The sequence below is a fragment of the Mastigoproctus giganteus genome, chromosome 1, assembly GCF_048544385.1.
Source record: "Mastigoproctus giganteus isolate SK-2022 chromosome 1, ASM4854438v1, whole genome shotgun sequence".
Classification (NCBI taxonomy): domain Eukaryota; kingdom Metazoa; phylum Arthropoda; class Arachnida; order Uropygi; family Thelyphonidae; genus Mastigoproctus; species Mastigoproctus giganteus.
In genome coordinates this window covers 4,471,629-4,483,901 of record NC_143575.1, presented here as the reverse complement: position 1 = coordinate 4,483,901, position 12,273 = coordinate 4,471,629, and the positions used below count along the sequence as shown (strand labels likewise).

General features: G+C 37.7%; 1 protein-coding gene across 1 annotated transcript in view; it reads right to left on the bottom strand.

Annotated features, from left to right (window-relative positions):
* The window catches only part of LOC150090504 (adenylate cyclase type 5-like), a 238,812-nt gene that overhangs the window by 181,365 nt on the left and 45,174 nt on the right, over window positions 1-12,273 (bottom strand). The window contains exon 3 of the mRNA XM_090378243.1: window positions 3,719-3,840. Within this exon, the coding sequence (XP_090234369.1) occupies window positions 3,719-3,840 (122 nt within the window). The remainder of the gene's footprint in view (window positions 1-3,718; window positions 3,841-12,273) is intronic.

Genomic DNA, 12,273 nt, shown 5'->3' with positions numbered 1-12,273 from the left:
GCCTCCTTTAATATAACTGGATAGATCCCATCCACCCCAGGTGCCTTTCTTGTGTTTATCTTCAACAATTTCTCCTCCACTTTACTCTCAGTTATTACGAGATTATCTAGCTTAATGCCAGAGTTGAATACATCTCTGACATTCCCCTCGCTGAATAACTCCTCATGTGTGAATGTCGATGCGAAATATTCATTTAGTTTGTTAGCTACCTGAGCAGGATCATCAACAATTGAACCATTGATATCAAGTGGACCAATCTAATTCATCCCCTTCCTTCTAGAGTTTACATAAGTAAAGAACTCTTTGCTGTTTTTCTTTGCATCCCTTGCCAAAGATTTCTCGTAATCTGCCTTCGCCTGCCTAACCTCCTTTGTAACTTGATTACAGATCAACTTATATCTATCATATCTATCATAGGCTTCTGTGTCACGTGTTAATTTATATGTATCCCATGCATTTTTCTTCTCTGCCATATGTCTCATTAGTTCATCTGACATCCATTTAGGCCTAAACCTGGAACAATATTTATTAGTTGGAATGTAAAACCTAGTAGCTTCCAAGATAAGTTCTTTGAATGCTTCCCATTTTGAATTTGCTGTTGGTAACATCATCAGTTGGTCCCACTGCAGAGAATTTAAATACTGTCTCAGACCATCATAGTCGCCTTTACGAAAGCAATAACCCTTTCCTTTACCCCTGATGGTAGTTACCTCTTTGAGTAAATCCCACTTCAGCACACTGTGGTCACTGCCACCTAGTAGTTCCTCTATCTGCAGATTCTTAATGCATGAAGAATCACTACTGATAATCAAATCAAGAGCACTACTCCCTCTAGTTGCCTCCCGAACATGCTGATATAGAAAACAATCATCCAATATATCCACAAAAGCCTTGCTAGTGTTATGAGTGACCAACCCACAAATTCCAGTCAATATCTGAGAAATTAAAATCCCCCATTATAAGATTCTCTGATTTACTGGCCCACTATTTCCCTGTACAGTTTCTTATTATACTCATCAGATTCATTAGACCTATAGCACACTCCTACTCTCAATTTTGATCTCCCAATGTTTATGTCACATCAAACTGACTCGACACTGCACTGTCCAGCGATGTCGACTGGCTTCACTTCCTTGGATTTTATATGTTTCTTAACTAATAACATAATCCCTCCTCCCTTCTATCCTTTCTGTAGACCTTGTACTCCCCAAATTCCAGTTCTGCATTCCTTATATCTGTGTGCAAGTATACATGCACCTGTTCCTATTCTTAGCTACCCTAACACAACCCAGCTGTTTACTTGTACTGCAATGACTCCCAGCAGTCTCTGAAATATCCTGCATCTTGTTTTCCAGGCTTCTGCTCATTCCAATAGAAGCAGTGCAAATATCACTTTCACCTCTGCCAGTGGCTACTGTTAATCTATTAGTCCGTGTATCCCCCCAATCTAGTAGTTTTCCGTGCACATTGCATATTATGCAGTATCCTTCTCACATCAGTAACTATCCAGTTAACCTTTGAATTGGCAGTCAAGGCTGACAGTTTTACAAACAGTTAACCCTGAACTACCTGCAGAGGCAACTTGTTCCAGTATTCAATAACTTGCAGGCTGAAAGACAACATTCTGCAATCTAGTCTAAACCTCTTCACCAATAATTTGAATTTATGGCCCCTAGTTCTGGAATTCTTTATAACGGTAAAAATTCCCCTTCATTCATTTTACTAATCCCTCTCAAAGCCTTATAAAACTCAATCAGGTCTTCTCTAAGATGCCTGGTTGCCAAGCTCTGTAGCCCACATAATCAGTCTACACCTCCCTTCACCACATCGGAGAACTCAAAAGTTAAATTCATTTCCTGTCCACAGGAAATGAATTTAACTTTTGAGGCATACTGGATTATTTTGTGCAAGTCAGATATCATCCAGATTTCTATGGAGCTCTTGAAAGTTCCATTGGATTATTGCATTCATTATTGAATGCAATAATCCAATGTCAGTATATCCTTTATTTTTCTTAGAGAATACTAGCCGAGCAAGACCTGCACGCATTTAAAGGATTGTAACTTCCTACATTTGGTTGTCAGTATTCATGACAGAAACATCTTTCTTCTCAATTGGCTTGACAAATATGGGTTGCTTCTGGCTTTTTTAACAATTTCAAGGAAGGATAGATATACATCTGTCTGAATGGCTATTCTGCGTTTTATTTTTTTTTAATTTGCTGTTGGTAACATCATCAGTTGGTCCCACTGCATAGAATTTAAATACTGTCAAGAATTTAAATACTCAATTGGACTTGGGCACTAAAGCATAGGTATGTAGATTTGCAGGGAGTGATATCTGTTTCTTTGTTTCCTGATATGTTACACTGTTCTCTACTTTATATGTTTGGACTTTCCCTCCTTTTTCCTTCATTCACATTATTTTGAATAGGTGTGTGGTCTGTCATAATTTAAACATTTTTGTATTTCGACAGGACATTCTGTACGAGTGTGATCTTTATATGCACAATTGGCACAGACGGCAACTACACTGCTGATTGTTTGAGACTGACCGAATCTTCTGACATTTAAAGCATCTGAGAGGATATGGAATATATGACCTGATTTGACAATTTTAGGTAGCCAGCCTTGATAGTTGAGGGTAAATTCGGTGTACTGAATGTAAGAATTATGGAACATGTAGGGACAAGAATTCTATCTCACTTACCTACTATTCTTTTTGCTTGTTAACATTTTGATCATGTAATTCATGAACTATTTCGTCTTCTGAAACATTTATCAAGTCAAGCTTGGATACTACTCCCTTGGAGGTATCTGTCATGCCTATCTGTATTGTCTGTCACGCCTATGTGCCAATCAATATATCATTCTTGACTTCTACTGCTGACATTTAAAGCATCTGAGAGGAATTGGAATATATGACCTGATTTGACAATTTTAGGTAGCCAGCCTTGATAAAAAAGGAAAAGTGCAGCCATTATCAACCCACTGCAGGATGGAAGCCTCCTCAACAATTCATGCTGAGGGAAATGGACCATAATCTGCCACACTGGTCCAATGCGGGTTGGCAGATCGACCGTATTCAGCAGTCAGGGGCTTGAACCCCGGTCTACTCAAAGAGCGTGTGCTACTGCACTCCCGCTCCTGACCCAGCCTTGATAGTTGAGGGTAAATGCTGCTACCAATAACATTCACTGTCTGTTTACCAAGAATGCAGGGAGAAACTGCAGTAGCAGTAAACCAGTTTGTCTGGTAAGTTTGCTGTGGTTCTCGTGTTGACTTTCTTAACCTTCACCTAAGAACCACCAGCCAGTTGATTTCAGTTGGATTGGTCTGGAACCTCCCATTTTGTTGAAGCATGGGCCAAAGCAGTATATTAGGGCTGAGCCCCTCGCCCACTAGGAGCCCCCTTTCCAAGTTTCCACAGGTCATGGCACACGGATTCCAAAGAGGTAACCCTGGAACCTACATATGGGTATTAGATCCAAGTGATGCTAATCCTGAAGGCCGGCAGCATCACTGAGAGGTCCCTTCACCATGTACAGGTGCCCATGTCAAGGGGTCTTACATTCAATCCCAAGCATTTAACACAGTTCTTCAAGGAGATTACTGTGAAACCCAGAGTACACTGGAATTAAAGATAGGATCCTAAAAACCATTTTGGAAAGTTAAAAAAATTATAAATATTTAAAAAAAAAAAAAAAAAAAAAAATTACCTCACATTTTCGTGCCTCTGAATATATATTTTGTGGAACATGGTATCTTCGGGTTTTTTGGCAATATCTGCTTTCATTTCCATTGCAACGTGCCTTGGCAATACTGACAGCAAAAGCCTTTCCTTATAGAAAAAAAAAAGGAAAGAAAAAAATTATTCAAAATTATGATACCTCTAAAAGAAAAGAAAATGAATTTACTACACAATGACAACTTTTAAATTCTTTTAAATGGTTGAGCACAATTTGAATGAAAAACAGGACTAACAGTGAAAGTGTTTTATTAAACACAGTAGCAGAACCTAATGTTATGCTGCACACTCAGTGCGGAGCTTGCAAATAAAAAATGCATTGCTTATATCTGTGTGACACCACGTCTCTGCTATCCCAACAATATCTGCCTTTGATGTCTTGACCAACACTTCAAATTCATCAAATTTATTTACTATACTTCTAGCATTGGTATACATGTACCTATTCTTATTATTAGTTACCCTAACACATCCCACATACCCACCTGTTTCACGATGACTGCCATCAGTCCCTGAAACCCCAGCACCCCTTGCTCCAGGTCGCTACTTATTCTAATAGAAGTTGTACAAGAATCACCTTCACCTCTGCCTGTGGCTACTTTTAACCTTTTAGTCTGTGAATCTCCCCAGATGTCAGATGAACTAATTAATTAGTTAGATGTCAGATGAACTAAACAGGTGGCAGAGAAGAAATATGCACGGGATATGTATAAATTAACAGAAGACACAGAAGACTATGATAGATATAAGCTGGTCTGTAATCATGTCATCACAAAGGTGCTTAAGGCAGGCAAAGGCAGATTACGAGAAATCTTTGGCAATGGACGCAAAAAAAAACCAGCAAAAAGATCGTTATCTTATGTAAACTCTAAAAGGAATGGGATGAATCAGATTGGTATCGCTGGTTCAACTGTTAGCATTAGCAAAGGTACATGAGCCGACCTGACTAGCCGGGTGGGTAAAGTGCCTGCCTGACAACCCAAAGGTCATGGGTTCGAATCCCGCCTCGGGCTCAGATCAAAGTACTGCAAAAACCGGAGATGCATTATGGCCACAGAAGCCAAGGCACCAACAACTACCAAAAAAAAAAAAAAAGGCACATGAAAGCAAGCTTATGCAGCATCAGCAAAAAAAAAACAAAAAAAACCACTCCATTCATTCGAAATACCTATCCAGCTGAGCCTTAAATTTATTTAGGCTATCAACTTCCACAACAAGGGATGGAAGTCTGTTCCACCAACCAACTACCCGCTGGCTAAAAGCAAATTTCCGCACATCTATCCTACATCTGCCTTTCCTCAATCTGAATTTAATGCCCTCTCAGGTGATTATTCTGAGCAAGAGGAAAAATCCCATCGGCATTCAGCATGTTCAAACCATTCAACGCTTTATACACCTTGCCGGTGCCTAGTCTCCACACACTGTAATTTGCAAAACTTAAGCCTTTCTTCGTAAGAGCAACACTTTGTTCCATTCACTAATCTTGTTGCTCTTCTCTGTACTCATTTCAGCAGCTCTACATCCTTCTTGAAATGAGGCCTCCAGACCTGTATACAGTACTCAAGGTGTGGCCTGACCATTGCCTTATAGCAGGGAATAATCATCTCCTTATCCCTGCCAGAAAAATTCCTGTATATCCTTGACAAGACACCATGAGGTACTCTTGCAGCTCATCTGCACTGCTCAGAGAACTTCATATCTGCCTGCACAATTACCCCCAGGTCTTTTTCATTCTCTACCACTGTTAGTGTAGTACCACAGATTTGATACATTGCTCTGGGGGTTGCTGTTTCCCATATGTAGCACTTTACATTTGTCAATACTATGGATAAAGGGATGGTTGAGTGGGAAAAGGCAGAGAGTGGTAATCAATGGACATTGTTCTTCGTGGACTAATGTTATTAATGGAGTCCCCCAGGTTTCAGTGTTGGGTCCATTGTTGTTTTCTGTATTTATTAATGATATTGATGATGGTATATCAGGCTTAATGTTCAAGAGTGCAGACGATTAGAAGGTCGGCAGGGTTGTTAATGACACTAATGCCAGTATGCTGCTGCAACAGGATCTAGAAAAGCTGAGCAGGTGGGCTGAGAGGTGGAAACTGAAGTTTAATGTTGACAAATGCAAAGTACTGAATATGGGAAGCAGTAACCCCAGAGTAATGTATCAACTGTGTGATACTACACTGACAGTAGTAGAGAATGGAAAGGACCTAGGGGTAATTGTGCAGGGAGATATGATGTTTTCTAAGCAGTGCAGACAGTCTGCAAGAGTAGGTCATGGTGTATTGTCAATGATATATAGGAATTTTTCTAGCAGGGATAAGGAGGTGATTATCTCCTTGTATAAGGCAATGATCAGGCAACACCTTGAGTAAGTACTGTATACAGGTCTTGAGGCCTCATTTTAAGAAGGATGTGGAGCTGTTGGAACGAGTGCAACAAGATTAGTGAATGGAACAAAGGGGTCTTCTTACAAAGAAAGGCTGAAGTTTTGCAAATTACAGTGTCTGGAGACTAGGCACCTGCGAGATGACCTGAATGAGGTGTATAACACCTTGAATGATTTGAGCTTGCTCAATGCTGATGGGATTTTTTCTCTTTCTCAGAATAATCGCCTGAGAGGGAAAAATTCAAATTGGGGAAAGACAGTTGTAGGATAGATGTGCAGAAGTTTGCCTTTAGCTAGCAGGTGGTTGATTGCTGTAACAAACTTTCATCTGTCGTTGTAGAAGTTGATAGCTAAATAGATTCAAGGCAGAACTTGACAGACGATTGGAGGGAGCAAATGGGCGAAATGAGAAGAGAGCATTTTTTTTTTTTTTTTTGACTGATGCTATATAAGCTTGCTCTCATGCATCACATGCCTTTGCTAATTCTAATAAGCAGTAACAGTAATATTGTAACAAAAGAATCAATAGCTTTCAACAAAAAATTAAAGATTAATATCAATAATTATAGCTTTCCTTACATATATTTCATACCCAAGTTTCATAAGAATCCTATTGGCTTCAGATTTATTACTTCTTGTAAAAACAGCTATGCACATAAACCTTTAAGGCTTTGGAGCAGTTACTCAAACCCATTATGAATATCCTATCTGATAGTAGGATTATTTACTAACAATTTACCTGTATTAGAAGCCTTGCATAATAGCAATTTAACTCACATACAAACTTTTGATTTCCATAGTCTATTCACTAGTATCAATCAAACTAATTTGAAGTCTGTCTTCAATAACATATAAAAAAAATACAACCATATAAACTGTAAACCAGGATATTGGAATAATTTAATCAACCTCTGTATCTCCAATAATTTCATTTTTGATGGTAATACTATTTACCAACATACAATGGGAACTCCTATGGGTAGTCCTGCTAGCTGTGTCATTACTAACCTCTACCTATACTGGTGAGAAACTTCACTACCACCAGAACTCTGTATGCTAAGATATATTGATGATTTATTTGTACAAAACTGCCCCAATTTCCTACAAGATTATGTAAATATATATCCTCCAGATCTCACCCTAGAAAGAACCAACTGCAATAATCTTACTGATAATTACCTAGATTTTGATATTAATCTTTGATATTAATTTTAATCACTGGCACTCCACAATTTCAAAAAAAAGGTACATTCTAACATCATTCTGTCACAATGCATCAGGATAGCCACTATATGCAATAGCAACATATTGATAATTCATAACATGAGAAATCTCTACCAGTTTCTGGACAACCAGTTTCCACCAACTTATTTTTATTACCATTTCAGTAATTAAAGGTGATGATGTAATATTACATCAGCTGTTACTTTCAGCTATATAAGCATGCTCTGTAAGAGTTGCAGTCATTCCTTGCTTGTGTCAGGATGGCGACTTATGTACAGTTGATGCCACGAAGAAAGAGTGCTATTGTTGCTTTACATGAGGAAGGATGTCCTTCCTATCATATTGCTTATAGAGAGTGTCTTATAATCAGTCAACAGTAAGTAGATTTCTTTCCAAACTCGAGAGTACTGGTTCTGCTGATAGGAAAAAAAAAAAGGAACCGGACGCAAACAAGTCTCTACACCAAAACAGGACCAAGTTTTGAAGTTCTTATGCCTTAAAAACCATAAAATTTCTTCGTCTGAGCTGAAAAGAGAATTGGAAAAACATACAGGAGTGTAGCAAGTGCAGTAACAGTCAGAAGACGCCTCTTCAAAAATGGGCTTTTAGCCTGTCATCCTAAAAAGAAGCCCCTCCTCGCACAAAAATAAAAAAGGCCCTATTAATTTCGTGTAAGGAGCATGTCAAATGGACCCCCGAGCAGTGGAAATCAATTATTTTCTAGGATGAGAAGAAATTCAACCTGCATGGCTCTGATGGGAGACAAATGATTCACTGTAGACATGGTGAAGAATTCCATCCAGACTGTATGGTGTCTACAGTGAAATTCCCTACCAGCCAAATGATATGGGAGTGCATTTTGTATCGTGGAGTAGGTCACCTGCAATTTATAAAAGGTTCCATAAATGCCAATGGATACCTGGCTATATTGGAAGGCAAATTGTTGCCAACCATTAGAGACCATTTCAACCTGCCAAGTAACTGCATCTTTCAGGACGACTCTGCTCCTTGTCATCAGGCAAAAAGTGTAAGTAGGCACTTCTGTAGTTACTTTAGCTTCATTTCTGTATTAGAGGTGCGACAGTAATGTGTTTACATTTGTTACAGGTGAAAAAAATGGTCTATTACAACTCTTAGCTGGCTAGGAAACAGCTCAGACCTGAATCCTATAGAGAACTGTTGGCATCGTGTGGAATCCGCAGTTGCCAGAAAGACCCCCTTCAAAACTTCAGGAAGCCATAATTTGTGTTTGTAACCACGAACTATCTGTTGAAATTGACCTTGTCAATGCCTCGATGGTGTGCTGCTGTCATCAGGGCCAGAGGCGGTTCAACTAAATACAGTCAATTCCGGTTATTTGGGACACATTGGGACTAGTGCATTTTGGCCTGATTAAGCGGCTGCCCCAATTATCTGAAGTTTCATGTAAATAGTTAAAAATACAACGTACCCCCCCTTTACAATTAGCTCACTGTACAATCAAATCACGTTACAACGAACTCACCATAGTAAAGTACCGTTCACTACAAGATGTGCAGTAAGCGCCAGTCATTGTGATCACATTTGTGAATTGAATTTTAATTCTATTAAACAGCGAGTCTAATTAGTGAAAATAGGAGGAATATTATCCACAGGCTATAAAAGTAAAGATATATTAAGCACAAATTTACCCTTTATTACCTTACCAATAAAAAAATTAAATGATACATGAAATTCCGAAGAATATACGTGATAATTGGAATAATTAATACATACTGTAATATGTACATACTAACTAAACTAGTTGACATTTCTGTTCACTGAAATTTGTGGGTTGGGGGTTAAAATTTAAAACAGTAAAAAGATAAGCAATCGATAACAAAAAACACAGCACACACAAATTGCAAGTAACACAATACACAAAAGTGGGAATGGAGTAATGAGTTACAAAGCTTTAAAAATAGGAATGAAGAGAAGATTATGAAAATTAATTTTTTTATATGATTGAAGATTCCATGGAAGTGTAAACACATTTCACCATAATAACCCACAGAATTCCAGCTGTCATTATTATCGCAAATTCAATAAGATCGAGTTTACTATCCGTTTATGATAGATTGCACTAACAGAAAAGCCCAATAAACAGGTGACTGCTAATTGTTTTATTGTTTTATGGTTTTGACCTCCAGAAATCCAACCGAACTACGTGGTATGGTCAGAGACAATCGTAGGGTAATCTCCAGTGCTGTGGTCTCCTGCCCCGATTAAATGGCATTTTGTCCCAATTAAACGAAGTAAACCCTGGCTATTTTTTTGATTGGGTTCTGGTTTTTAAGATTTGTCCCAAATAAATGGCTGCCCCGATTAACCAGTGGCCCAAATAACCGGAATCCACTGTATTAGTTTGCACCTAGTGAACTTTTCATTTAAATGACAAACTAAAGCAAATTGGGGGCTACTGATAACATTTCAGCTATAATTGTCATGTTTACAAAAACTGCTGTATAAAGGTTGCAAATGCTCATTTTAGAAAATTTTGAGAGCACCTGTCAAATATTACTTAGCTTTGCCTTAACTATTAATAAATATCTTTTGTTCATATTTCTTTTTGTGATGCTAGTCATTAATGTAATATACCTCACAAAAGAGGGTTAGAAATGTGAAATTCCTAGGTGATGCAATTCCTTTTTGAATTCTCTCTGAATTCTGACAAACAGGGTTGTTATTGTATACGATAAATACTCTGACTGGGCTTTGAATAAATCTTTGGCTTCACACCTCTGCATACAGACACTCTCCTCAGTCTGTATACCATCTCGACTTCAGTAACTTATTCCCTTCTGATTTTAACCTTTTTTTTTTTTTATTATTACAGCCTCTGTTGGGTCAGCCATGAAATATATGTATGTTTTACCCTTGCTTATCACCACCTATAGGCCTAACTTCCGCTACCACTAGATTCAAAATTGCTTCACCGATTGTACCACGTGCTACGTATATTTCATGTCAGAAACAGAGGCCTTTCTTCTTGCTGTTTTTCCTGTGGTTTCGACACTTGACCCTTAACGAAGATGTTGAAATCATAAGATTTTCAGCATTAAGTACTTTTTAATTTTTCTTGCACCTTCCGTGTCTTCTGTAGTTTCAATTCCTGTTTTGCTAGCTCATTTCCTATTCTCTTCCTCCCACTCTACCAATTTATATATCCATTATGGTCATTGGGTTCACTCTGCCAAAAATAGCAGCGTCTCTGGCCCATAAACCATATAAATATTTTGTAATTAGTATTAGCATTAGTAGAAGCACATGATGCAAAAAAGCAAGCTTATACAGCATTGGCCAAAAAAAAAAAAAAAAACCCCCTTCCCATTTCACTGATTTATTCATTCTAAATGTTTGTCTAGTTCTGTATTGAATTTATTTAAGCTATCAACTTCCACAACAACAACAACAACACATAGAAGTTTCTTCCAGAAATCAACTATCTGCTGGCTAAAGGCAAACTTCCGCACATCTATTCTACAACTGTCTTTCCTCAGTTTGAATCTATGGCCCCTCAGGTTTGTAATCTGAGCAAGAATCCCATCAGAATTGACCCTGCTCAATCCAATCAAGGCCTTATACGGTGAAACATAAATCCCGAATTTCATAGAATAAGGTTTAACATAAAACTAAATAGCAAAATACTAAAAAACTAAATAGTATGTATTAGAAATCTGTTAGATTAGTATTATCAATTAATCAGTAAAATTTATTAATCTTATTAAATTTTACAGTAGAGCTTTAGAACTGGTGATTTGGCATAGATAGATAGCAGAGAGTTCGAACCACGTGGCTGGCAATAGATAGTTAAATTTATTATCTATTATAACGACTTGGATTTTACAAACGTAACGTTATAAATTAGTACATATAACTTGATAGGAGACAACATGAAATATTTATTTCCTTCATGCCATGGAGGAAATAAATATTTATAACCAGGCAATAACCACATATAGCAGGAGTAACCTTCCTCTTACAAGCAATCTCCACTATCTTCATCATTCAAAAGGATTTTCTCAATGAATTACCATGATGTTTGGTTTGGTTGGTTTTTAAGAGCATTAGCAACTAAGGCCATATTGCTCCAGGATATGCGGTGGTCATTCCCTGACCTTTCCGCATCCTCTGTATTTGGTGGTGACGGGCTCGAACCCCGATCTAATCAAGAAGCGTGTGCTACGCACTGCTGCTGCTTCCCACCTGGCTACGGAGGTTCCGAATTACCATGAAATAACCCTGTGAGGTCCAATGTCACACAGATCTGATTGTCAGTATTACTAACTCTGCAATTTATTTTCCTGATGTGCTGCATAATTAGTGCACTGCTATCTAACTGTACTTTGCATAAACAATTTTAAAAACTAGGCTGATGTTTATATTCAATTACTAACAGCAGGTGGCAGTTGTTTTTCTTCATTTTATAAGTCACAGATTATCTTATAATCTGTGTTAGAATTGAAGCTTTTAGACAAGGTGTCAAAATCCTGTAATGGTCTTCCTCATAAAGATATTGCATATCTGCCTATTAACAAAACAGAAAACAAGGAATTCAAATTAAGAGATCTAAAGTAAAAAATATTTTTGGTTATCTGAAAATTTCTTATGACTATATCATTCTGGAAGAAATATTATATTAGACAAAAGTACTGTTTGTTTCAAATATAGAATTTCATTCAAATGTTATATCCTCAAAAGTCAATAAAGCGGTATCACTACTGTGCAACATTTTGCAAAGTCTACTACTACTACTACTGACAGCTTGCGGATCATCCTCCATCTCATTAAAAAAATGCTTTACAGTATTGGAGTAATGGATTTCATTCTCACTGATTGATTTTACACTAGTAGTCAAATAGCAAAAGAACCTCATGAACTAAATATACACCA